The sequence below is a fragment of the Manacus vitellinus genome, unplaced genomic scaffold, assembly GCF_001715985.3.
Source record: "Manacus vitellinus isolate BGI_N305 unplaced genomic scaffold, ASM171598v3 scaffold_5_pilon, whole genome shotgun sequence".
NCBI lineage: Eukaryota > Metazoa > Chordata > Aves > Passeriformes > Pipridae > Manacus > Manacus vitellinus.
In genome coordinates this window covers 18,333,799-18,361,097 of record NW_021940682.1, presented here as the reverse complement: position 1 = coordinate 18,361,097, position 27,299 = coordinate 18,333,799, and the positions used below count along the sequence as shown (strand labels likewise).

At 39.5% G+C, this 27,299-nt stretch overlaps 1 protein-coding gene across 2 annotated transcripts in view; it reads left to right on the top strand.

Moving 5' to 3' along the window:
• Positions 1-10,692, top strand: part of TTC26 (tetratricopeptide repeat domain 26) — a 45,781-nt gene extending 35,089 nt beyond the window's left edge. Inside the window, exons 13-18 of one of the 2 annotated variants that reach the window (XM_029963639.1) lie at positions 2,968-3,051; positions 5,200-5,269; positions 6,607-6,713; positions 8,894-9,027; positions 10,368-10,502; positions 10,583-10,691. In XM_029963639.1, coding sequence (XP_029819499.1) covers positions 2,968-3,051; positions 5,200-5,269; positions 6,607-6,713; positions 8,894-9,027; positions 10,368-10,479 — 507 coding nt within the window. In that variant the 3' untranslated portion in view covers positions 10,480-10,502; positions 10,583-10,691. Of the gene's footprint in view, positions 1-2,967; positions 3,052-5,199; positions 5,270-6,606; positions 6,714-8,893; positions 9,028-10,367 lie in introns of both variants that reach the window. The other variant, XM_029963638.1, reaches the window with a different exon arrangement.
• Positions 10,693-27,299: the final 16,607 nt, after the last annotated feature.

The window sequence follows — 27,299 nt, the reverse complement described above, 5'->3', positions numbered from 1 at the left end:
TGTAATGGTGCCAAAAGCAGTTGATGAGTGAAAAAATGATGAAGGTGTAGTTTTTAGACTTTGTCTGGAAATAGACCTTTGAGGAAATCCCAGTGGCTCTAGCCACTAGCAGGGCTCCAGTGTAGTGGAATGAAGAGACATACCACTACCACCCCAAAGTGGAGTATGTGTGTAATTAAGAAAAGGAAACTAAGGGTGAGAATTTTTTTGCCTAACTTGAACCATCTAAAAGTCATATTTCTAGTTAGAACTTGTCATCTGGTCTCAGTTTACAGACAGTGGGTATAGAATTTCCAGAAAATTAATCCTGTATATTTCTCACATTTACAGTGCAGTGAATCAGCCCACAGATATGCTCAGCTCTTTCCATTTCCATTAAAAGGTTCTTAAAAAGGTATTTCTAACCTGAAAAGGTCAAAGTTAAATGTGATTACAAACCACCTCCAAGATATATGGGACAAAAGTTTACTCCCTCCTACAACTTTTCTTGCATGGTCGTTTTGAAGTAATTGATCATTCTCATACTTTTTTAGCTGAGACTAAGCATGCTCAGATTTATTTAAGTCATTTCCCTCTCTTCAGCTCACAGGGATGCAAGTATTTCTTCCTTTACCATGTTACAGGCAAGGTGTAGGTGGCTTTACAGTTACCTTTTGTGTTTCATTCACAGGAATAAACTTCAGTAGAATCTCTGCAGCTCTTAAAGCGGAGCATGCACTCTGAAGATTATTTGTGTGATGTTCTCTCCAGAAACACCGTGTTCATCCATGATCAGTTAAAACTGCTTTAGGCATGAGAATTCTGAGAAGACACCTTATTATAAATGCGTTGCTAGCTGCCCCAAGGGTGACATTATAACACTGTCAGAGATCAACTGAGAAAACAACCTGATTCAGGCTCAGCTGAGTTGTGGCCACAATGGGAATTCTTCATTGCTCAGCTGGGTATCTGAGCACCTCATTGAAATGGACATCACTCAGAGGACAGTTAGTTTTATGAAAAGATTAAAGACCTCTAAAAAGACCATGAAAGAGTGAAGTCCAGTACGTATAATGTGGTTTTAAAAAAAGGAAAAAAAAAACAAAAACAAATAATCCTGAAACATCTGGCTGCTGTGAATGTGTTGCACTATCATCAGCATTGTTCATTTCTACTGCTTATGGTTTTGCAGTAGGTGTGTTCTCTAGCACTTATACAGCCTGGACAGAATAACAGATTTTCTGAGTTTGGTTGCTGACAGAGTTTCTTTTCCATTTTAATTTAAAAATACAGTGGAAACTATTTAAACAGAAGAAACGATTCACACAGTAAAACTGCATCTGGCTCACCAGCTTTGCTTAACCTGGGACTTGTGCTGATTCACTTCAAACTGCTGTTGAGAAAGAATACAGTAAAGTGTTGTAATCTCATATGGTGGAACCCATTAGTTCACCCTAAGGGTACTGCAATGATTTCACAAACTGAGCTTAAGATTCACCCAATTGGTTCATCCTCATGCTCTCACACAGTTTTCTATAATTGCCTGCTTGTAGACCCTAACATAGACTATTTGGGAGAAACCTAGACATTTGGCAAATGGTGGCAGTCCCCCACCTTTCCTTTCAAGGCACTAGCTTGATGTATGTAGGTGGACTGAATCGGTGCCCTTTGTTGACTGCCTATGGCAGGGAAGGGAAGAGGCTCCTCAGTGTCCCTACATCATGAAATAAGACACCACTGGGAAAGGGATTTGCCCCTTGCTTCCCATATCTTTTGTACAGTCCCAACTATGCTTTTTACCTCCTCCTCAGTCTTTAATGAGGAAACAAAACAAAAATTTGATCTTCATACACAAGTTCTGTTTCCTTTATAAATATTATATAAGAAAAACATTTCTTCTTCCCTACACTTTGCTGTGAAGCACCTAGGAAGGCTTTTCTTACAGTAACTACAATGGATAAACCACTCTCCTTTTTTCCCATGCTCTTTCATAAGCAGTGCACAACTAGTGGACAGGGATCATCAATCCCCATCCATGCTTGTAACTGTGATGTGTTCTATCTTATCTCTACCATTTCTGCTGATGCAGCAGTGTAGGACAGTGCTGAACGTAGAACATAGCTGACTTTTGGACATCTGAATTATACTTCACTCTGGACATCTGACCATGATAAAATCTTAGTTCTTCAGGTCAAACCCAAACATCAGGCTAGATGTTTGGTACCTGTACCTAGAGCTGCATTTTCTGCTTTGACCCATGTAGCTTTTCAACAAGATACAGCTAGATCAACCTGATGTGTCCTAAACCAGATGTGTCATGTCTAGTATTATAGAAGAGAAAAACTTTTTGTTGCACTTCAACTAGAAAGAAGGGTACCTGTAAGCAAGACTTGTAAAGGAAGTCCTACTACATGGTATGCTGCCTGCTGTAGCCCAGTACTGTGCTCCACCTCCATCATGCGATCCAGTGTGTCAGACTAGCATCTGTCACATAACCAGATCCACAGGATCTCTTGATGAACCTTGACAAGTCTTGGAAAAACAAAAGTGTTCGTCTCCTTAAAGACTTCAGGGAGTCAACTGCCTATTTACCCACCCTAGTGGTGAAATAAGTGCTTGGGAGGTGAAAGAGACCATGGCAGCACAGCATGTCTTGACATGCCCAAGTGAAAATTATACCCACAAAGGCTGCCACTGCAATTTTGAACTTGGAACATTTTCCAGATCTCTCATAGTTAATATTGTGGAATGTTTCAGCTGTGTTTGTAGTCATGAATGTAGGATGGAAAGCTAGTCCATAATTTTTCTGCCCAGTGTTTATAAATACCGTATGTTCCTAATGTGGGTTTTTCTTTTCCCTTCCCATTGTCTTTATATGGTCTGACTCAGACTGGGGGTGAGAGGTGTATTTTTAATGTTATTATATCATGGGAGGAGGAGTTTTTCGTTTTATTTATTTGAGCTTTATCCACGTGTCTTATTTTTCAGAGTTACTTCTACAATGATGACACTTTTAACTTCAACTATGCTCAAGCCAAAGCTGCAACGGGCAATTTTAAAGAGGCTGAAGAGGTATGTATTTACTTTCTTTAAAAAACAACAATGGAAACATTTCCCCCCTGCTCCACTTTCGTTCCCTTTCTCCCTCCAGATCTTCATGTTGGTTGAAAATAAGCAGGTTGTGTGGAATATCTTCTTCCCCTTCTTAGAGGAACTGAAACTCTCAGTGAATACTATTCAGAAAAGATTATCTTGCTAATCTTGTAATGTGAGGTATACGGGGAGTCATGCTGCTTGTGATGCATCACAAGCGTGCTTGCAGCTACCTCTAATTGATCAAAGAATGGCCTCTTAATCAGATTTCCTCTGCTTTGTCTGGGATCCCTGGCACTCTTTGTTCAGACTGATTAGGGCATGCTGAATAAAAGACACTGAATAGTTAAAAGCTTTTAGGTGTCCCTAGAAATTTTTGTTTAAAAAAAAAAGTCTTCCTCTGGGAGATGTGGGAGGAAAAGAGGAAGTGCTCACTATCTTATTCAGCAGCATCCACATGCAGCTGGAAGAGATTAACTTCTACACCCAGTACTTTTTTATGTCTGTGCAGCAGAAACTTAATTACAACTAAAATATGCAAAAGCAAATAGTTATTATGAAGATGGAAGCAACATTTTCCACAAGACCAGAAAGAAGACAAGCCACAAAAAAAAAAATCCCTACCACATAGTCTTAAGTGAATCATATAGGTTTGTTTGGTTTGGGAGTTATGTTTTTGTTCTGTTTTTCCTGTCTCTCTAACTTTTTAACTCTTTAGGTTTGTCAATAACAGAACCTTCCTGGTTTTACAGTTTTTCTCCCCCCTGTCCTGACCCCCTCACCCAGCACTCTTACCCCTTAATTTCTGTGACCTGAAATTTCATCTGTCTTTAAGAAAAATATTCCAAGACTGTCAGGGAAATGGATAGATATTTCAATTCACCAAGCTTTCAATTCACTTAGCTTAATGAAAATCTTTCAAAACTTTGCTAGTGGGCTATCCTGATTCCTGAGACTTCATAAAAATGATAGTGCTATAAGTAAGTTTTAGTAGCAGCCAGGCAACAAAGGAACACAAAAGTGTAGCTACTGTTAATATACATTTTTTCTCTTACGTTTTTTAGAAGTTGTTCTATAGAAACTTGTGTTATATAGCTGATGCATTTAAATAACAGAATTATGTAGTTAAATTGATTCATCTGGCCTCATGTCTGATCTCTGGTTGTGATGACACTTCCGCATAAAGATCAGCCTTCCCCAGTGTCTCATAAACTTGTAAAACATCTCCACACGTAGCACTTATTAAGTTATATAAAAGCATACCTCCCTGGACATAATGAAATAAAACCTATGTAAGTGCTACTTACAGTGATAATACTGCTTTTTTTTAATTTTTTCCCCTATTACTTCTTCTCCCTCCCCCCAAAATTAGGGGTTCAGCAATGTTTAAGCAATACAAATGTTAGTAATTTGTGGAACTCACTGTTCCAGTACATACATCTGCTCCTATAAAGGTATTTTGAGTTTTTCCAGTAGCATCCAGTATAGTTACAAATATACTAGAGAGACACATAAATAGCTTATTTTATCTGTGAGCAAAGCCAGAGTACATTTTAAAATGTATAACTTCCCACACACACATCCCTTCAGATGTAGAATGTAATAAACCTGTATTTGTACGGTAAGTTACAAAAGATGAATGCTTTGCCTCAGAACCTTACTGAAACCAAAATGGTTAGAAATGGCTTGTTGCTGACCTGGAATGATCTCTGACGTGTGGGGAGGAAAGGCTCATCTATATGTGAAACTTCTGGTATTTCAAGAAGATGCTAATGTAATTGCTTGCATCTCTTTCTAAACAAACACATTCCAAATAGCTTTTCCCACAGGCCCAGTGTTCCTTTGTGCTGTTTGTGTTGCATGGCCGCCCACTGGCACTTGTTCAGAGCAGGCCGCACCCTCTGCTCAGCTTGGCACTCTGAAACTGCACAAGTCCCTCGACAAGCAGGGCACTGTGTGAATCCTCCACCTACCCCACACAGAGTAGGGATGTCCCTACACTGCACTTAAGCCATGAAGAATTTGTGTGGCTTAAGCCTTAGCTGCGTGTTGAAACGAGGTAGGTTTGCCTTCTGTTTGTTTAAAAGTACATGCATGTATAATCTTCCATTTTCCTTCTTCCTGCAGGTGTTCCTTTTGATCCAGAGTGAGAAGATAAAGAGTGATTTTATTTACCTTAGCTGGCTAGCTCGCTGCCGTGAGTCACTTTACTCTCAACATTGCAGAATACAGATCCTCCTCTATTGCGTCAGTCCTGGCAATCCACTTTCCTAATTGAATTTAATGTTGTAGGTGGATTCTGGACTATGAAAGTGAAAAGCTGATTGCACTAGTTATAGTGTGGGTGGTTATTGCACCTTCGTACATCTGGCTTTTATAAGCAATTACTGCTTCAGTGCAATGTTCTTATAGTACTGTCAGTGCAGCTTTGTCCTGACCAGTGACCTTCTTTCTTCTCAATTGTCTACTCAATTGCTTGACTGAAGGCTTTCTGTCTTTAAAGACTGAGTTACAGCTCTAAAATGTTCAGAGTAAAACACGAAATAGAAGCATTCATACTGGGTCAGGCCCAAGGGTCTGTCTGCCTCCAAGGGTGGCCAATGTCAGATGTCTAGGGAAGAGAAGAATCAGACAAGCATATGTGGTATTTTGATTCCTACCATATTACTCCACATGTTGTCCAAACTCCTGTGCCCGAGGGATATCCTTTATAATCTCCAGCATGTTTTTTATTTCACAAACCTCTTCTATTCTTTCCTTGAACACTGGAAACTTTTGCTGTGTTTATTATTCTATAGCAAATCTTATTTACTTTTTCTGAACCAGTTTTTAAAACATTGCAGAGTACACCTCAGTACGGATACAGCTACAGTGCCACATACAAAATAATATAGAGGTGGACTTTTCTAGTGACTCAAGTCTGAGACTCCCTAGGCTAATTTGTTTTCCTTACAGTACCTCAATACAAAAATGTTCCATATCAAACAATTTTCAGTAGTTATACCTGAAATATAAATACGTAGGTTTTGGGACATTATGCCATACTGCAGATGTAGTAAACATCTCTTAACATGATCTTTCACAGAATATACTGAGTTGAAAGGGACCACAAGCATCTTTGAGTCCAGCTCTTAGCCCTGCACAAGACCATCCCCAAGAGTCACACCATGTGCCTGAGAGTATTGCCCAAACACTTCTTGAATGCATTGTCTTGTATAAAAAATTTCTATAATGCTTTCTATTCTGTTCCTCAATCACACCTGAAATCATGAGAGTTGTTCTTATTGCTGTGAAATATAAATTGAGATGTAAACACCATAATTATTCCTCTTGACATTGACGTTCTCTGATGAATTGGCTGTTATCACTAGTAAGGCAGAAGATAAGGACAAGTTTTCCTTCCCAGGCTCATGCTCATGCTGAGGCATGCATTTACATTAAGCAAAGAAATACAGGAACATCTATTCCACCTGCCATTGAGTATTGTGTGTGGCATATTCTTTTCACAATTTCAGCTTTTTCTTCTTATTGCAGATATTATGAATAAGAAACCACAGTTGGCCTGGAAGCTCTATCTGAAGATGGAAACCTCAGGGGACTCCTTTAACCTGTTGCAGCTCATTGCAAATGATTGCTACAAAGTGAGTTTTCTCTTCAGAGCTTGGTATATGACATGTTAATTCGATGATTGTCCCAATAGTCATTTTTTGGATACTTTTTATCATTGTCATCACTAGTGAACTTTCTTTTATAACAGCAAGATGTCTAATAATGTGGATGAGTTGGCAAGGGTTAGTCAGTATTTTAACCTACAGGTCTGCTTGATAGACAACCCATTGATTAAAACGTTGGTAAATTACTGCATGCTTGAGCTATCAATAATAACAGTTTATTTTCCTCCTAGAAATTCATTATGGGTAGAATTGACAAAAAACTTTTAATGAAAAAAAACTAGCATAGATTTGGCAAGGAGCCTCATGCTGCTTTTTTTTCCTGAGACAGTATTATGTTTTCCTTAAAGTTTGTAATGGCAATGAGAGATACTCCTTGTGATCTCAAAAGCATTATTCTAAAACTGAGAGAATTATCTCTTGCACGTCTTTCAAGTACTCAGTCCACCATCTCACCCTAGAAGTCTTGTTGCTCAGGCAAGTGACTATGCCTCTGGTGTTTCCTGTAGATGCAATTTGTGAAAGCAAGTTAGAAAACAGACATGTAAAAACTCTCTCCAGACCATTTAAAGTCTTACTTAAATCAGTTGATTGCTTTGTCTAAATTCTTCTGAAAAGCTTATTGTACTCAAGAGGAGAAGCAGCTCCACATTTTGGATTCATCTAGAGCCCTGAAAAACTGCACTTAAAGGGCTAAATTTTTCAGCCTAATTATATGTCTACATATAGCCATAAATGCTCCAAAGGCCAAGGAATTTAATTTCAAGAATTGTTACTATGGTGTTAAATGTCTTTCTACACTAGCAGCTGCCTGTACCTCTTCCACTAAATAGCAAGGTCCATGTTGAGTTTATGTGGCATTTTTCAGTTGTTTCTGAAACATTACATTATATTAGAGGTCCACAGACAGCACCAGAAATGTAACTTAAGAAGGCAGTTGCACTAGGCTTTGCTCAACAGAAAGCAGAATGAGCATGGATAAAGCAAGGTCAACAGTGTCCTTAGACTAGGTGTAGCCGAATGCCCCATTGCTGTGCTGACAGAAGTTGTTCAGTGAGGAAGCTAGGATGAAGGACTTTTGGCTAATTTCTTGATGCTTTTTATGCAATTGCCCATCTTGTCCATATAGGGAACAGCACATGACTTGGGGTGAAGCATTTACTACTTTAATGTCAGATAGAAGGAGGACATTAAACCTATATCTGCTTAGTGGAACTAGATCAGATACTAATTTGGATAGATCAGTAACAATTTTTTCGTTTTAGCTGACACATCTGATACCGTTTATTTTCGCTATCTTTATTCCCATACCTTTAAGTGCTTTCCAGTCACCAGTGATTCAAATCAACTTCTATGTGAAGAAAAGAGAATTAGTACTCATTCTGTAGTACCAGTGTTTCTCTGACTAAAGTTTCCCAATGTAACTCCCTCAGCCTACCCTTTTTTCTCTGCAGAGGCTTCCAGCTATCAAAGGATGGGAGGTTATGCTCAGTCTACCTTCTGTGCTCTCTCATGGGAAGATGCCACTCACAAACAACATTGCTATTCAGGCTTGCCCAAGTGGAGAACACTCACAGTCATAGATGCAGCCTACGAGCTATGCTGACTTCAAAATCCACAGTTAATATGGTCACTCCTTTTGCACTGAGTGTTGCCAAGCAACTTGCTTCTGGTTCCCAAACACAAGTAGAGAACCTAAAGCAGAAAAGTTAGAGTACACACTGGATTTTCCTATGCTCAGAAAAATTTTGGATTATGGAGTCACTGAATCTTCTTTTGTACTGTACTGTAAAAAAACATTTTAACTCCTAAGTTAAACCCACAAGACATACAAATATGTGACCATCTCTACATGTGGAAATATGATTCTATTTTCAAATGTTTGGACTAGTTTGAGGTTGATATTTGGTCAAGGGCTTTGGTATAATTGGTAGGACGCTAGATAAGGGCACCTCAAAAAAGATGTTATAATACCTCCTCTATAAAACTGAAATGTCCCTGTTCTGTGTCACTTGATGCCTGCAGAAAAACAGGAAAATGCACGTTGCTTCTATGACTTACTTCTCATTTCAGAAAACTGAGCTCAGTGTTTTTAATCTCCTTCTGAAAGATGATCATACAGTCAGGAATAATGTTCACTTTCTTTGCAGATGGGTCAGTTTTACTATTCAGCCAAAGCGTTTGATGTTCTGGAGAGACTGGACAATAATCCTGAATACTGGGAAGGCAAGAGAGGTGCTTGTGTGGGTGTATTTCAAATGATCTTAGCTGGTCGAGAAGCAAAGTGAGTATTCTGTGTTGCATTTGAATTTATTTTGCTCTTTTCCTGTTTTCAGTTAGCTGTAAGATAGAATCATAATCTTAGCTTTAGGACTCCATATCTTTTTCCAATTCATTATTGACCTTTCAGAGAATAGACACTGTGGCCAGTGGTTCCATATGCAGTTTTCAATTTGAAGTGTATCTTCCACGACAGTATATGGTGAAGAATAACTTATCAGCGAATGCTGTGAACTGTAAGACACCAAAATACATTAGTCATCATACTACAAGAAAAGTTAGGCTATAAACGTAGTAGTATGTTCATGAGCTGGGGGAAAGCAACTTCATATCGATGGCATTAGAATGAAAACTGTCACATAACATTTTAGGGTTCATAGAATAGAACTAAGGAAATGTTTATTCAACACTGTAAGAAGGACACGATTTCTCCAAACAATGAGTAGATGAGACTGTTTTCACTAAAATTTGCTTTCTGAAGACACTGTCCATGTGAGACAAACATACATACTTGATGAAAGATTAAAGGAAATCATCCATGTTACTGATAATTTTGGTTTCGGCCCATTTCACTGGATGGGAGAATGAGAGAGAGTAGTGAGGCTGTATTTAAGAACTGTTCCCTTGTGAATATTCTGCGGTGATGCCAGATGGCCATCGTCCATCAGGCCAAAGTTGCTGTTTCCTATGTGACTGACAGGTATGTATCTTGGCTTCTACACCTTCCTTCCATTCACTTCTCTGCTGGAATAATCTCACTAACTATAGCACCTTACAAGTGTCCTTTTAGCAATCACTGCAGCAGATGCAGTAAAATACATATAGCTTCTCTGTTTTTCAAAATATGCAAACAAGTTCTTACTGCAAACTAGCTGGCTAACTGCAGCAGAATACTGGTTTATCCTATTTGTAATGTTCATTTCCCTGTTATTTGTGTTTATGTGTAAGGTGCTTTGACAGTATTAAGCTAGATGTTGCCATATTAAAGACTAGCAAATAACATTAAAGATTAAAAAAAAGTTTGCTTTGTTCTATTTTGCAAGAGTAAAGATTTATATATAAATACACACACACATGCATGCACTAAGCTCTAAACTGATTACATTTTGCTGGAGTTTTTTTACTTTTAATTTCTATACAATTGTATAGAAGACTTTTTTGTTTGGTTGGTTTTTGTCCCTGGGATCTCATCGACTGTACATTTTAACCTTTTTCTGCTCTGCAGATGAACAGACCTCTCTATCTAGGAGGTCCATGTTTTGCAAAATAGTTTGATTGTTTATTGTCATTTATTGTATCAGTTGAGTCTTAGCCTCATTTAAATCTTTGTTTCCACCTTTGTAGAGAGACTCTGCGGGAAGTACTGCATCTTCTGAAGAGCAATGGTAATTCTCAAGTAGAATATATTGTCCGCATCATGAAAAAGTGGGCCAAGGAGAACCGAGTCCCTGTTTAAGTCAGTACCACAAAATGAACTGGGTCAGTTGCTACTGTATGTCTGGCTGCAAGATGTGGGTTTTGGTTTCTCCTGTGCATTCTGACTATCTCCTTCCTTGCAGGACTTTAGACATTCAAGCAGGTTGACCCAGCTGAGGAAGAGTGTACTGCAGTGAGATTGCAAAACATTCAGCAAGTTAATTAAAACATTTTATATCTTGCACCACTCTCTATTCCTCAATGTTTCTTTTTTTCAGTAGTAATTTTAACTGTCCACAAGTAAAGTGCTCCTCAAATATTGCCCAGATTTCTCCCCAAGAGTTACTGAACTGCTTTGTGGTTTGTTTTTTTCCAGCAAGCCTTCTGGCCTCTGGAGAAGAATTATTTGTTATATGACTGAGACAAGCCTTCTTCAGCAAGTGATAGAATATGGCAAATAAGAGATGGTAATGGTGATGACCAAAAGGCTACTAGGGTATCAGATAATACAGAAGACTTGCAGAATCATACAATCATAGAACAGCTTGGGTTGAAAGAGACCTTAAAGATCATCTGGTTCCAACCCGCCTGCCATGGGCAGGGATACCTTCCATTAGACCAGGTTGCCCAGAGATCCATCCAGCCTGGCCTTAAACACTAACAGGGTTGAGGCAACTTCTCTAGGCAACTTGTTCCAGTACCTCACCACCCTCACAGTAAAGAATTTCTTCCTAATATCTAAGTTAAACCTACTCTCTTTCAGTTTGAAGCCATTTCCCCTTGTTCTGTCACTACATGTCTCTCTCCATCTTTCTTGTAGGACTTCTGTATGTTACCTCTCTGGGCTAAAATACAAATCATATTCTGAGCACTAGCCTTTTCTGGATAAATTTCAGTAACTAATATCTTAATTTCTTTTTTGTTGTTTTTGTCTAAGGCTTGTTTTCTGTCCTGTCATCTTTTTCAAAGCATGGAGATTTATTGGTCTGTATTGTTCAATCTTATTTTGAAGTTTAACACTCAAAACATTCATGTTAATGTAGTGCACATGAGAAACTATTTAGTTTAGCAATCTGGTGGATAAAAAGATGTTCTGAATCATTTTCTTCAGCATTTACCACTGTCATGAGCAACCATATTCATTATACTTTTGGATTTATTAGACTCTTCTGTTTTTTAAGGAGAACAGCTCAGGGAATACGTAATTCTAAAAAAAGCAAGAGTTGTAACATAAAAATGTGTTATATATTTGGTAGTTGTGATGGCTTTGGTCAGTTACCAGAGGACTGAGACTCTAAACAGGTCACTCCCCTTTTGCGTTAAGCTCTCCCCATCCCCCTCCAATAATGAAGGGACAATACGAAGGCATATAAGTAAAAAAATAACAAATTACTAAAGAAAATAGCAGTCACTACAATTATACAAATGAAAACAGTTTAAACCAGCAAAGGGGAGAGGGGTTTCCATGCTGGACCATGCGGCTCAGTAGAACAAAGAAAAACAATATGGCAAAAAAGTTTCTGCAATCTAATGCCCTCCCCCAACCAGAAAACAACAGAGAACAGAGGCCAAGCAAAACCTGGAAAACTATTTTGTCCAAAAGGAGGTGTGCTGCTGAAAACACTGACTCAGCAGTGGCAGCAAAGTGGCGACTCCAGGCTTATGGCAGCTGGGACTTGGGGGGTTTTTGCCACCAAGCTCTCCCAATCCAGTCCAGGCCATGGCAGCCCTGGCAGTGACCGTCACTAGGCTTCAGAAAAACAGCTGCCCCTCCCTCCAGCAGCAGGGGAAGAGTGTGCACCCTTGCCCTTCCAGTCCATGGCTTTTTTCCCTGTCAAGCCCATGCCCCCCATGATGATGTGACAGTGTCAATATTCATCTCTAAAGCTCCACCCACTGGCTTTGTAACTGTAACATTATCCACCCCTTACTCTATACCATCCACATTATGCCCAGATTTACACCTTTCAACTATATACATACATCTCTCTATATATATATGCACATATAATTATACAAACAATGGTATTATTTCAGTGATCACCGACCATTCCCCCAAGATGTTTTGTTGAGTTCATTTAGTCCATGGGATGTATGGTATACAATGGCAGTATCATTCAGCAACCAGTATTATACATACAATTCAATATGAGAGATGGTTTTCACCCAAAATCAGGTCCCCTTGAGGTACACGTGGTGTTCCCCTGTCCCTCTGCATTAGTCAGCAAGTGCACCCAGGTCCTTGAGCAAAAACAATCCCATGGATGGGCTTGTTCTTTCTTGAGGCAGGAGTAATCCAAACTATCTTTCGTATTTCTCATATGCACCACAGGGACTTCATCTACAGTACACAAGGGTTCTGATTGGGCAGGGCCAGCTTGATTGATAGAGCCTCTAGTGTTGACTAACTAGGTGGCCTTTGCTAAATATAGATCCAAATGTTTGAAGGTCCCCCCACCCGTTGCCTTCAATGTGGTTTTTAACAGTCCATTGCACCATTCAGTTTTCCCAGAGGCTGGTGCTTGATAGGGAATATGATACACCCACTCAATACCATGCTCTCTGGCCCAGGTGTCTATGATGCTATTCTTGAAATGAGTCCCATTGTTCGACTCAGTTCTTTCTGGGGTGCCATGTCGCCACAGGACTTGTTTTTCAAGGCCCAAGATGGTGTTCTGGGCAGAGGCATGGGGTACATCTCTAGCCATCCAGTGGCTGTTTCCACCATTGTAAGCATGTAGTGCTTGCCTCCACGTGTTTGTGGGAGTGTGATGTAATTGATCTGCCAGGTCTCCCAATATTTGTATTTCAACCATCGCCCCCCATACCACAAGGGCTTTACTCTCTTGGCCTGCTTGACTGCAGCACATTTCACAGTTATGGATAACCTGGGAGATAGTGTCCATGGTTAAATCCAGCCCTCGATCATGAGCCTATCTGTATGTTGCATCTCTTTCCTGATAACCTGAGGCATCATGGGCCCACCGAACCACAAATAATTCACCCTTATGTTACCAGTCCAGATGTACCTGAGACACTTCAATCTTTAACCTGTTTGTTGTTATGATGCTCCTTGTTGGCCTGACTCTGGAGTACATGTGCATCTACATGATGAACTTTCATGGTCAACTTCTCCACCCGGGGAAGTGATGTCTTGCCACACTTCAGCAGCCCAGATGGGTTTCCCTTTGTGCTGCCAATTGGCCTTTTTCCATCAAACCAGCCACCCCCATAGAGCACTTACTGACATCCACGAGTCAGTGTAGAGGTAGAGTGTTGGCCACTTCTCTCTATTTCAGTGACATCTAAAGCCAGCTGGACAGCTTTGAGCTCTGCAGCTGGGTCTGATTTGAATCACCTTGTCCCTTGGTAGCTTCTGCAACTTGCCACATAGGGCTCCATATGCCAGCTTTCCATTTTCAGTTTGTCCCTACAGTATGACAGGAACCATCAGCAAAGAGAGCTTATAGCTTTTCATTTTCTGATAGCTGATTATCTGGTGAGGCCTCCTTAGCACTGGTCACCTGCTCCTCTTCCCGATAGTCTACAATTCTCACCTTCAGGCCAGTTCATGATGATCTCCAAGATCTGTTGGTGATTAGGATTTCCTGTCCATGCTCGCTGTATGATGAGAGTGATCCATTTAATTCATACAGCATCAGTGGTATGTGTGGAAGGAATTTTTCCTTTGAAATCCCCCTCAGCAGTGGCAGTTGGGGCACCAGGAGGAGCTGTGCTTCAGTGCCAATCACTTCTGAGGCAGCTCAAACCCCTTCATAAGCTGCCAGTATCTCTTTTTCAGTTGGAGTGTAACAGGCCTCAGATTCTTTGTATCCCTGACTCCACAACCCCAGAGGTTTTCCTTCCCAGGCAGTTTTTGCCAGTGGCTCCAGGAAGGACTCTTCTCCCCGGCTGCAGTGTAGAGCATTTTTTTTACAGGGCCTCACTTGAAATTGTTCTTCCATGTCACAAGGCAGAGAGGGCTTACAATCTGACTGTACTCTGGGACATGCATTCCCCAAAAGCCCACAGCACCTAAGAAAGCCTGTGTTTCCTTCTTGCTGGTTGGTGGGGACATAGCTGCTATTTTGTTAATCACCTCTATTGGAATCTGGCAATGTCCATCTTGCCACTTTACTCCTAGGAACTGAATTTCCTGGGCAGGTCCTTTGGCCTTATTTTGTTTAATGGTAAAACCAACTTTCAGGAGAATCTGGATTATCTTCTCTCCTTTCTTAAAAACGTTGTCTGCCATGTTTTCCCATACAGTGATGTCATTGATGAACTGTAAGTGTTGTGGAGCCTCCCCTTTTCCAGTGCAGTCTGGATCAGCCCATGGCAAATGGGCTGTGTTTCCACCCCTGGGGCAGTCAGTTCCAAGTGTATGAATATTCATTGCTGAAGCTCCACCCCCTGGCTTTGTAACCAGAACCATGTAGTGAAAAAATATTTGTATATTATTTATAAAGGAAACTTTAAATTTTATAAATTTGTAAAATACTTAAATATTTTTTTATCTTTTGGGGGGAATTCAGAATACCATATTCTCTACTGTCTGTGCATTGATTAAAGCTCTTAACTGAATGTCTGGTTGGTCTGTGTTGCTTCCTCTTGCAGAAGTTGAAATAGCATATTCATTTTGCTGTGGAAGAGGGCAGGTTTGAGGCTGGTCGTTAAGCGCATGTTCATTAATCAGTCAAAGGCAAGCCAATGGCCTTGGTCCTGATCTTATGGTAGTTTGCTGAAAATAAGGCAGCTAGGTATATATGGAACATACCTCTCTGCCATTTAACATGTCAGTGTTTTTACTGCTTCAAGCAAAAAATGTGGGTATCATCATTCAGATGTCTAGAAGTACATTGATAGTTGTGGCTACTTGCATTTACATGTAGAAACTGAGCCATCATAATAGCAACAATACCAGAGCCTTTCAGCAGGGGCAGGAGCAATGTTACACTCATTCAAAAGAGGTGTGAAAGGAGCAGTATTTTCACTGAAAGCAGTTACAAAACACGTTTCACTTGTAAATGGCATTTTTCTTTCCATCCCAGTTTAATTAACTTGGAAACAGATCGGGAATACAATTATGAATCTTGGTACAAAGCTTCAAAAAACCATGTTGGTGGCTTTGTAGCAGATGTTAAATGCATCTAATTACTCCCTTTATTGAAGCTTAACCTGCAGGAGAGCTGAAGAGCATTCAAATCCATTACAGACCATTTTACATATTGGTTGAATATTTTGAAATAAGTGTGATGGATAAGGGCTTGGGGAGTAATTTTAAATTCTCATCTGCGACCAGTGAAGAAGTTTTTTAAAACCTCACCTTTATTTACTGTAGTCATAATGTCATATTTGATATGCTAAATAATATGTGGTTTAGCACAGTGCATTTTATTGACTGGTAATAAAGCTTTTGTCATTTAAGATATAACAGGGGAATGCAGAGCTTTGCCTTGAGCACTGATGAAATAAAAGATACATATTGTCTTAGCATTTAGGTCTTGGTAATGGAACAGATATGTAGGTACTATTAAAATGCAGAACAAGAAAAGTACAGAAATACTGGTGTTTATTTTACCTTAGAAATATGTCTTGAATGTACCTCCCATTGTTTAATCTGAGATCTTATTCAAAGAACAGATGTGAGAATAGGAGATGCCTTAGCTGATACAGAAGTAGAATTTAATAAAGTATATCTAAAGCTTTTTCTCAGATAGAGTTAACAAAATTTTATCCCTACCCATTTCCATATTTCCCTAAACTAGAAATTTAAGGAGTCAAGGTACTCTAAATAAGATGGCTAGGAGTGAAGGTAGATATGGAGGAAAACAACAAAAGTAACCCATTCAGAACAAGCAGGCAGTGAAGAATGCATGGGCAGAGTCAGGGAACAGGTAAGTTTATTGGGTCAGGAGTAAGTGAAAAAAAATTGAAACAGTGGCATTTCAGATAATGTAATGGAAGGGAGACTAAGGCAGAAAGAAATTGCTGCATCATTAGAATTTCAAGGAAGAGTATGGAAATTAGTTATTTCTTATACTCTGAATAAGCATCTGATTCTGGAAAAATAAGCTACAGAGAATACACAGAAGGTACTGTGCTAGCAACCATATAATTAACAGTGCCCAGTAAAGAAAGCCAAACCCAAAACAGCGTGTAACTGCTTTTAGTTGGGTGCTGACCCATTCCTGATAGATAATGAAATCAACCTTGAATTAAACTTCAGGTAATACCTGAACAACATCTATGCCAGTAACATCTAAGTGATTACAGTGCAGAGGAGGACATTTATCCTATCTGCTGCTGTGAGTTCCAGGATAACAGCTGCTTTGGGCAGTATCTGAATTGATCCAATATAGCAGCAACCTTCTTGGATTACTTCTGGAATCCAGCGTATAACTTCTAGTAACACCTGGAGCCAAGTAATGTACTAAACTGGAGGTGGCAAGTTCACTGTGAAAGAAAAGTCATGTCACATTCCAGCTCTGAACTGTAGCAGGCATTTAGGCTTATGTGGCTCCCTCAACCTGAAGATTGCTCATTGATCTTCTTAAGCTGCCTAAGGTTGATTAAGGAACTTGGCCATTAGCTAGTAAGACACAAAGTAAACAATTACATATATAGCTGGTGCTAGGTGTAGCTTCACTTCATGGGAGCTATACCTACATTGAAGAAAACATCTGGGTTTTGCCAGTTGGTTTACTCTTTAACCCATTTTCCCCTGTATTATCTCCAGAAATGATTTCCACTCACTCTTTTTGGAGTTTCATTTCCAGATGTCCTTCTCCCCTTTTTATCTATTCATACAATCATTGAATAAGTAGATAAATGCATGAAAGTGTTACCAGTAACCTTAAAATCAAGTCATTAATCAACAGCTAGATAAACTGGCCTGACACTACACAGTGCAAGATGGTAGATTTCATCAGCTAATCTTTGTGTTGAATCCAATAGCTAACTCGACTTACCATAAAATATTTGCCAGAAAACTTAAGAGTCTTAATTTGAAAGTGGATAATGGAAAATCCATAGTTCTACTTTGCAATTTATTCAAATGGTTAAATCACATTTGCTGTTTTAGAAATTGTACCTTAATTCTAAATTGAACTTGTTTGGCCTTGTTTTCTAATATTTGATTCTTCCAACAATCATTGTTGCTGTTAGCCATTAAAGCCTGGCATTCTTTGGTTTGGTTTGGGTTTTTCGGTGGTTTTTAGTTTTAGGGGTTTTTTTCATCTTTAGGTATGCATAAAGTGCAGCAAGTCAACTCTGTATGAAAGACAGCTTCCCTTGTAAGGGTATTTCCCAGACTGGAAAACTGGCAATTGGTTTGTCAACAGACTTTTTTTCAAAACATGGCTGTTCAGCAGTGGGCATAATTTATGACTGTATAAGATGTTGGAATATGCTCTTCCATACTGCTGCTTGCTTTTCTCCTACGTGTGTACTCAAGGACTGCATTCACCCTTTTTGTCATATTATCACAGGGGAAGCTTGCCTTAAATTGCTTCTCGACTGTGACATGACACCTAGGGCTTTTCCAGAACTGGTATTTTCCAGGATGCAGTCTATCCTTCGGAAGAGACAGCCTACTTTTAGTTCTACAAAACTATACTTTGTTCAAATGGGCTCAGTTTTCCATCTTATGCAAATCACACTGCGTGACTATCTTATCCTCACCAATTACTAGTTTGTTTCTCTGCAGACATTTATTAATGCTTGATATCTGGATTATCAAGGGGTCTGTTGGATCCTACATCCTTCCAGGGGCCCCAAAACATTTTATTAATGATGACTGATGGCTACTTTTCATCATCTGTCATTCTCAACTTATTTAACAGGTACCTTATGAATACTGTATTATGCCATTACTTTAAATTAGGTATATGACATCAGAAATGTATGTATTGTGTTTGTAGGAACTGCAGTATTGTTGTATTCAGGTAAACTTGTACAAAATCCATGTAATGGGAGATAATACTTCCCATTCATTCTTTATTAGATGAACCTTACAGCATCCCAGAGAGATTGATGGAGTCCAGCAGTTCAAGTCCTTTTGCGGAATTTGAAACATCTTTTTCTTGTCCCTGTAATCCCATTCAGCCACACACTAAAAGCTTACTTTTTAAAAAACTTTAATTTGAAACAAATAAAGCAGACATTTCACATCTCTGAGCAAGGGATGGTTCCCGAATTCCTTACAGATCTTGCTCAACTGATGAATTATACTAGCATCTATTTATAGATTTTAAAATAAAAGTCTATATTTAGTAAGAGCTGTGACTTTTGAGAAGACAGAGTGTATTCTTCAAATAAAAAGAGAACTTCTGTTTCAATTCATACTTACACATTTAATTGTGCTTAATTGCTCCACATTATATTATTACTAATTCTTTAGGAGAGTTTAAAATAAGGAATGCAGTAAAATAAGTAACGGTCTTTAAAATGTTTTTACAATAGACCTTCAAGACCTTGGGTCTCCAGTTATTTTGACAGGAAATATGCTATGGGATAATTTGCAGCAGTTCTCAGATACAGCTGGATCTAACTAAAATGTCGGATACTACCTATGCTGTTGAGTCTGAATTGCACTTTTATGAACCTTTTTTTGAAGTCCTCAAAATACACTTTAAGCTTGCCCTTAACTGGGGATGAGTGATGAGTCTTAGACTCCACCATCTGCTCCTTGATCACTGTAAGCAACTTCCACGTAGTCAGTTCTGTGAAAAGACACACATAACAGTGCAGAATTATATAATATACAGTAACATTTTCAGAATATATATAATAATGTTTAGATTGTTTACATCATGTAGAAAAGAACCGTGCTTCAATTCTAATAGCTACATTGCTCATTGTAACATCTACGATTTTCTTTCATCATTTGTCCTTTTTAAGCACAACGGGATCATTATGCCCATCCACTCTAAAACTACTAGTAATCTTTTCCTTGCCTTACAATAGTGGGTGAGGCCATTATATGAGTAGCCATTATGTGACAAAACTCAATGTCTTATTTTGCAGAGCTGGTGAATTAATTCATATCACATGAAGTCAATATATCTCTTGAATATCAATCTACCTGTGAAAGCTGTGTCTAAGAAAAGGTTACAAAAATTAAATTATGAAACCTGATAAACTAAGTCTTAAACTGCCTGGTATATTCCCCATTCTGATGATTATCCTAATATTTGTATTCTACGAGTTCAGTCTTACTTTTGTCTGACTTATTCATGATGCCACATGTGCTGAACTTAGTTATCACTGAACAAACTGAGAAGCTGGTTGTTTATTTAAAACAATGATGGTTTTCCCCCCTATTTAGAGATGAAAGAGCTATTTTCCGGTCACAACAAAGTAATTTCTGAGGCAAGTTTTACAAGACTCCCCACTCAGTTTAGCCAGAGATTCTCAAACAGGTTTTATCGCTGTGTTTGCTTTTCATTTCTGCACATTCTCCTTCCCTACTGAGTGTTTTCCCTTCCCGTCTACAGTAATGTGATGGGCCGTACAGGACTACCACGGAGTACTGCCAATGTACTGCTGTTTTCCACTTATCTCTTCCTCCCCGTGCACCACCTCTGAACATGACTTGCTTTGCTCCCACTTTACAGGCATCCAAGGCAAGATTTTTTCAGATTTGTAAAATGCTAAGTCCTATGGAAGACTAGAAATCAGCATGACACTAAGAAGTAACTCAGTCTCAAAACAGTGAAGAAGAATTCAGGTAAGAATAGACTGCACAATTACTTACCAATGTCGGGGTAATTCTTTTAAGGTCGGCAAAATGACATTTGAAATAAAACTGTTATACAGAAAATGTAGCTTGTTTTCACAAGCAATTCTGATATGTACCATCCACTCTATTCTTAAAATCGTCACTGCTTTTGCTGCTATTCTCTACATGTGTTTTAATATGCTCAAAAAACTTTACATTTCATATGTCTTCTCAGAATACAACTTGAGGTGGGAAGAAAATAGTTTTACAAAATTTCATTTGTCTATTTAAATTATTCATGTATGGAAAATCGTATTTTGTAAGTAATTTTTCAGATGCTATTTTTAATGCTGTGGCAGCTCAAAAGCAGCTTTGTGTTGAATCTGCAATCTCGGTATGTAGTTAATTCTCGGTGATAAATATGTGCTTTGCTTTCTGAAGGCAATTTGGCTTGGAAATAAAATCATGGAAGTATGAAAATGCTGAAATGCACATGCAAAGTATGCTTCTGACTATTCTGATTGTAAGCTTATATGAATGTTAAACATGTCGCAATTTGTATATGCAAGCACCCTCAGATGTCTGTGATAATGTGCACCTACTTAGGTGTAGAACTTTATATGAGTAAAAGCAGTTTCCAAAGTGCTCAGAGGCATTGAAAAACTCGGTTAGGAAATTGGAGTTTTGTTAAAATCAGTCTGAAAGTGAAAGGAAGAATTAAAAAAAAAAAAAAATTCTGCGAGGTCACAGCCAAATATGTTGTATGTCTTTATAACTTCTAGAAGGTTGCTTTGCAATCTACATATATGTATTACATAAAATTCTTCTTTTTGGGAGGATGAACGTTGCTTGACAGTTGTTTCCTGAACAGTAACTATATTAATTTTTCATATATTGGAGTATTTAATAAAAAAGAAGTTTCTGATAATTATTAAAATATCTATAATTCTCTAAAAACTAGAAAATATCACAGTGGCAAGCGACCAAGGCTTGTCTAGCTTATAGTCTGCCTGACTCAAGGGCACCTAGAGTGTCTTGTCCTAGGTCAGCACCCACAAGAGAAACCCTGAGCAAGAGCAATCCTGTGGCACCTTAGCTTTTGTACTGCTGCGAATTACTTCCAGACCGTTTTACCTCATTAAACAGCATTACTGCTTTTAGTGTAGAGATTGCAATTCAAACTGAGAACTCCCTATCCGGGCAATCCTCCTTATTCATGTTACAGGTGGGTGGGAGAGCTACTTGAAATTGTGACTCATTCTTGTGTGGTTTTAATTACTATTGGAAGAATAAAACCAGCAGACAACAATACAGAGATAAGAAAATTATCTGTCTCCGAAGTTTCAGACAGGCTGGTAATCTTTGGCTGCCTCCAGGGGTGCTGGCCTGATGGAACAGGCTTTTCATCAGAAATAAACATCCCATGCCACAGGTATCTTTAAAGAAATAGTGCAAATGAGAAAAAGTGAGGGACAACTCCCCAGAGCACAAAATCCTTCTCAATCTCTGTAAACATCTAGGTGGTTTTACATTTTCAAATGAGCAGGTGTGAATCATAAAAGAGCTACCATTAAGGAACTCTATTATTTTCAAAGACAGCTCCTCTTCAATTTTAAACTCAGCTTAACTACTGTTTAAGTGACATTGTTAGTCACAATCAACACATAACAGGCAGATGCTCCTCAGTTTAAGCTTCTTCACCAGTTCATTGAAATCTGCTCCCTTTCTAAACAACTGAAATTTTAATGCAAAAAACTTGTGTGTGTTTGTGTGTATTACTGGGTACTCCTCTACAAAATCCCTTCTTTGTTTATTTCTGATGTAACCCTTCTTGCTATTCTTTAGAGCTACAAGAAAAATTCCAGAATTAATATAAAATAAGCTAAGAGCTTATTTTAAAGAATCATTGAATCGTTCAGGTTGAAAAAGACCTTTGAGTTCATTGAGTCATTTACCCAAACTGCCCAGTTCACCACTAAGCCATGTCCCTAAGTGCCACATCTACACAGCTTTTAAATACCTCCGGGGAGTGTGACTCAACCACTTCCCTGAGCAGCCTGTTCCATTGCTTGACAACCCTTTCGGTGAAGAAATTTTTCCTAATATTCAATTAAAACCCCCTCTGGTGCAATTTGAGCCAATTTTCTCTTATGCTGTCGCTTGTTACTTTGGTAATTCACTGGCTCTAATTTTCTTGTGATCACGTAGAACGTTACTAATATTTTTTTTGCCTTTATTTCTTCCTCCTTCTTAGAAAAGTAAAGAGTAAACCTGCAAAGAGGAATTTTTTAAGGATTGTAGACCTCTAACTAATCTTCACTGCTTGGCAGAGAAAACCTCTCAGGGGCTAACATTCCCAAATTAATGTTAGTTAAGACACAGAGTCCACCACTTCACCTGGAATCATTACTACTGCAGAAGTTTACAGCTTATTTGTCAGCCTTAACTGAGTTCACCCTTAACATTGGGAAAGTGTAAAGATGAAAGTTGTCTGCTTGCTCCAGCCAGAAATTCTGACACCAGAAGCAGAAATAGTTATTTACAAGTAAAAAATAAGTTGTAGCTAGAAAAGTGTTCTGTTCTTGTTACTAACAATTGATTTTGCTACTGTTTTCTAAGGGAACAAATTACCTATGTTCTGCTTGGTAAATGCACCTACTTAAGAGCTGATGTTTAATGTCTCAATATTTCATCTTCTCTCCAGGATCAAAAGCTCTTCCCATAGCAGCTTCTTTGAGCAGCTTGCTCTTCCTTGGCAAGCATGCTCTTCTTCTTTCTGTTTTCTCTCATTGCTTTTTCTTCCCAACCTGCTATTCTGTCCAAACGCAGCACTTGAGGCTTTGAATTTTCTCTGAGGTTCCTCTAAGTCAACAGTCTTACCCTATCTATTAGCTTAAAGTATGTTACAATGTTCTGTAGAGCATAAAAATCACCAGTCATACAGAAGTTGTGTCAGTTTTGAAGTTCTCTTTGAGAAATTGCACCTGAACAGCATGGATGATAGAGAACAACCCCCCCTTGATTGCCATGACACACCCACTCACGTAAATTCCTTTACTTTTTTCACATGAAAACTTGTCCTGATTTCTAACTTATTTTTAATGTGAGATAGAAGCCAACATTTTGTTTTCATCAGCTACCTGCCACAGTCATGCCATTTATGTTGTCCTGACACACAATATGGTGTTGGAAGACCACTCCTCAGCAAGTGAACAAAAGATGCACCTAAATCCACTTCTAGAGGTAAAAAGCACCTTCAGTTACAGGAGCAATAACAACCTTTTCCATAAAAATTGTTGCCACTCTTAAAACTTCCTTTTGCCTTTGAAACTTTGCACTTTTAATCAGATTTGTTCAAAGCTTCTCTTGAAGCTCTGGAGAGGAATCCAGTGTCTCACAGGCTCAAACTTTCATTCTGCAAGAAGTAAGGTTTAACTAGTTCACAGGGAGCACTATACCAGTGCATGGGATAAAGTTCACAATCATGGTTCCTCTGCTTCGAAATTGTGACAAATGAATATTACTGTCCTGCTAAAGGATATCATAATTACCTGAAGCTAATGCATTCTTTCTAGAGCGAATCTGGCATTTCTCTACCTGCTTACAGTCCTTCCAAACACAGTGTACTTCACTGAAAAGTGTACTTCGGACTTTCTAAGGCTGTGGCAAAGCTGCTGGTAAGATTTAAGTACATGTGCCTGAGGAGAGAAAACTAGAGGTATGTTCCACAGGGAACAGTAATTTTACTTTAAAGAACAACAATGATTTAAAAAAAAAAAAAAAAAGAGGGGGAAGGATCCTGCAGAGAAATTAGTTTTCCAGATGGTTTCTATGGCATTGGTGTTTGGTTTTGGAAAGAAAGGGGGAGTTTATTCCTTGATTCTGGATCTGGCAGGAAGCAACTTCATAAAGTCGCAGGAGGGAAGAGAAGTTAAAAAAAAAAAAAAAAAAAAGCACACGAATTCAGAGAGCATCATTAAAAAGCAAACCAGCAATGCCAGCCATGTTTTTGGTGCAGTGGATTCTTATGATGCAGCAGCAGTTCTAGTAAAAGCTACACAAACACCATCCTACCTGCAGCTATACCATCTCCTGACAGCAGTGGAAGTTGCAAGTGCTGTGGCAGCAGCTTTGGTGAACGGACCATAAGGATCAACAAGATGCCTTGTTGGACCATAAGAAACCAAGGAGGATATAGTGAGGAAGCAACCGATGGAAAAACGTAGGTCCCAGTGCTCAGCTGAAGCAGAAGACAAACTGCCATCCTGTGCCACCTAAGCTTGTTATTGGTATAAGCAAAACACGTTTACTCCCGCATTCCTGTCCAAGGACAATAAGCTCATAGCTCATGGAAGTAAAGTATTCAGCCTTTGAAGCTGAAAGCTCCCTGGAGACAGACATAACTGATAAGGACAGCTCTGCTTTCTCATGGGACCCTGGGCTTGCTGCTGTAGAGTGTCCAGCCCAGAGAAGCTACAGAGGCAGCACAGCAGCTTCCATTAGGTCCAGGAAAACAGTGAGCATTGGTCTATAATGAAACAGGGTACAGCTCTGACTCTACCACAACCAATAGTAACAGCCCAAAAAGAAGAGAGAGTGCTACAGACAGAGAAGCCAACCCAAAGCAGAGCAGGGAGATCGCACTTGCACCAGGGTAGAGGCCTCTAGTGGCTTGCTGCACTGTCTCTGTTTTCTGTATTTGAAACAAAGTCAGGTCAACAAACTGCCACTCACTGGTGTGGCTGTAGCATCTGTAGTTCCAAGCATCCACTCTGTCTGATCTGCTTATACTGGCTTTCACTAGTGAAATAAAAAGCAGCTTCAATTTCACCCCAAACTTACTCTCTTTCTGCAGTTGGCACAGTTTTTGTAATTCTTAATGTGCCTCTTTCAAGAGACATTTCCATTATTGTGTTCTTCAGATAACATACAAAGGGAAGGAATCCGTATTTGATGTTGGACTACATTAGCATGGTCATATCCTGAGAGAAAGCAAAATAATTGGCAAAACATCTATCTCTAATTACTTTTTTAAAATGTTACTGTTTTGTGTTGCACTGAGAAGTGCAACTCATTATGCTATGTAGAAAAATACCTGAGACAGAGCTGGATGCCAAAGAACAAAACAGGTAGTAGAGCAGAAAAAAAAATTATGAAAAAAATTACAAATCTAATTCCTCTCGGAACTGTTTGATATGGCACAAGCCTGAAACACTCCTGGTGTATTCAAAATTGAATTCCTTAAGATCTACTAGATTTGGTGGTTTTCTTGTGAGTCTTTCATGAGTGCTTCTAGTGTCTTAGACCAAATGTAACATTAACATATTCCAGTTATTGCCCTACACTCTTTTTACACTACAACCAAGACAATCCGAAACACTGGATTCAGATACTTGCAAAACTCATTTTCTTGTGGTGTACCTGTCCTACACTCATTACTTCTGAATATAGTTCCATATATCTTAGGGGACAAAATGGATTTTTAGGTTGGATACTTAAAATGCACAGCTTATCTTCATCACTTTCCATGGATATATCTAAGTATTACCTGTGAACAAAATACCTGCTGTATTCCTGTTGTACTTATTTCAGTGTCTTGTCTCCTATTTTGTAATTGAAAGCAAGCATTCAGCAGAGCTGCAGAAGAGCCTGAGACTTCCACATAAGATTTCTGTTTGAGGAGCAATAAATTGGTCTTTTCCGGAGGAAAGACCCCTTTTTATCGTCACAGTTTAATGACATAGACTACACAGGGACTTCGATGAGAAGTAAAATCTTCCTGGCGGGATCTGCAGGTCTGGAGCTTAATGACACTCACTCAGTTTGAATCCAGAAATACATTGCCTATTATGTACATCACCAGATAGTTGTATGAATTCTCAACAGGAGAACAAGTGGGATCACCAAATGATTTTATTACAACACTGAAATTAAAAACATATTTGAGGAATACCTCTACTGAGCTTGCTAGTCATACTAGAACATACAAGGTTTTAAGATAAAGCAAGTCTCCTTGACTATAAAGCTCAACAAAGCCTTTCAAGCTTCAGAAGGAGACAGTTTACATTTCTCAGATCAGGTCAGTCATTCCAGTGATTCCATGCTGCAAGCAGTATTCTGGAATGCTCTCCATTCCCTGTTAATGATGTTCTAGCGTCAGGGATCTTCTCTGGAGTCTAGATGAAAGTAAACAGTCAAGTCAAAAGAACCCCTACGCAAGGAGAGGAAAGTATCAAGCATGGTGATGAACGCAATTTGGAAAGTGGAGTAATGTGATTCAGAGAATGGTCTGCTGTAATCATCCAAAATAATACACAAATGTGTGTTATTTGTTTGCTTTGCATAAAATGAGTACTTTTTAAAAAAGAGAACAAAACCACTCCTACCTAGTACTTCTGCGCCTAAAAAATTACAAAAAACCCCCATCCAACTTCTTTTTCTCTGCCCCAATTAAGCTGGAGGATGCAATGTACATGAAGATGTTCATAAGCTTCCTGAAACTTTGCATTGCCTTGGTGGCACACCTCCATCTGGAAATACCAGCTACCAGTCTGTCAAAGTAGGTGGTGACAGACTGAAACACTTGCGCTGTTTGCAGGCAGCTCCTGCTCATGACGGAAGTCTCGCTGCTGCTCAAACCCTGCCTTCTTTGCGTTGTCCCCTCTCTACAGGACAACTTCTCACCAATCCTCAGCTGCTCCCTGCAGCCTGTAAGCTGGTACACCACAGACCGGGAATGGTCACCGGAAAAGCTCCCTTTCCCCCGAGGACAGACCGGCACCCAGAGCAGCGGCTGCTGTTCTGCGGGAGCACGCTGGGATCAGCCCCGTGCGGCGCGATTTTGTCAGACCCCGATGTCCTCAGCTGCTCCACTCAGTGTGGGTTGATGTCATCGACACACGGCGCGTCCGCGCCGTTCAGGCTGGGAACGGCCGCTCTCCCTTGCACTGAGCCCTCGACCGTGGGCAGGATTTAGGGTTTTCCTCTGGTGACTGACCCACAGCCGCCGACTTTCAGAGGCCTCAGCGCACCTTCCCCCAAGCAGGCCCGCGCTGCACCGAGAGGACGAGCGCTGCGCAGCCCCGCCAGCAGCGGGGGCAGCCCCGATCCCAACGAGCACGAAGCACCCCGGGCCGGGG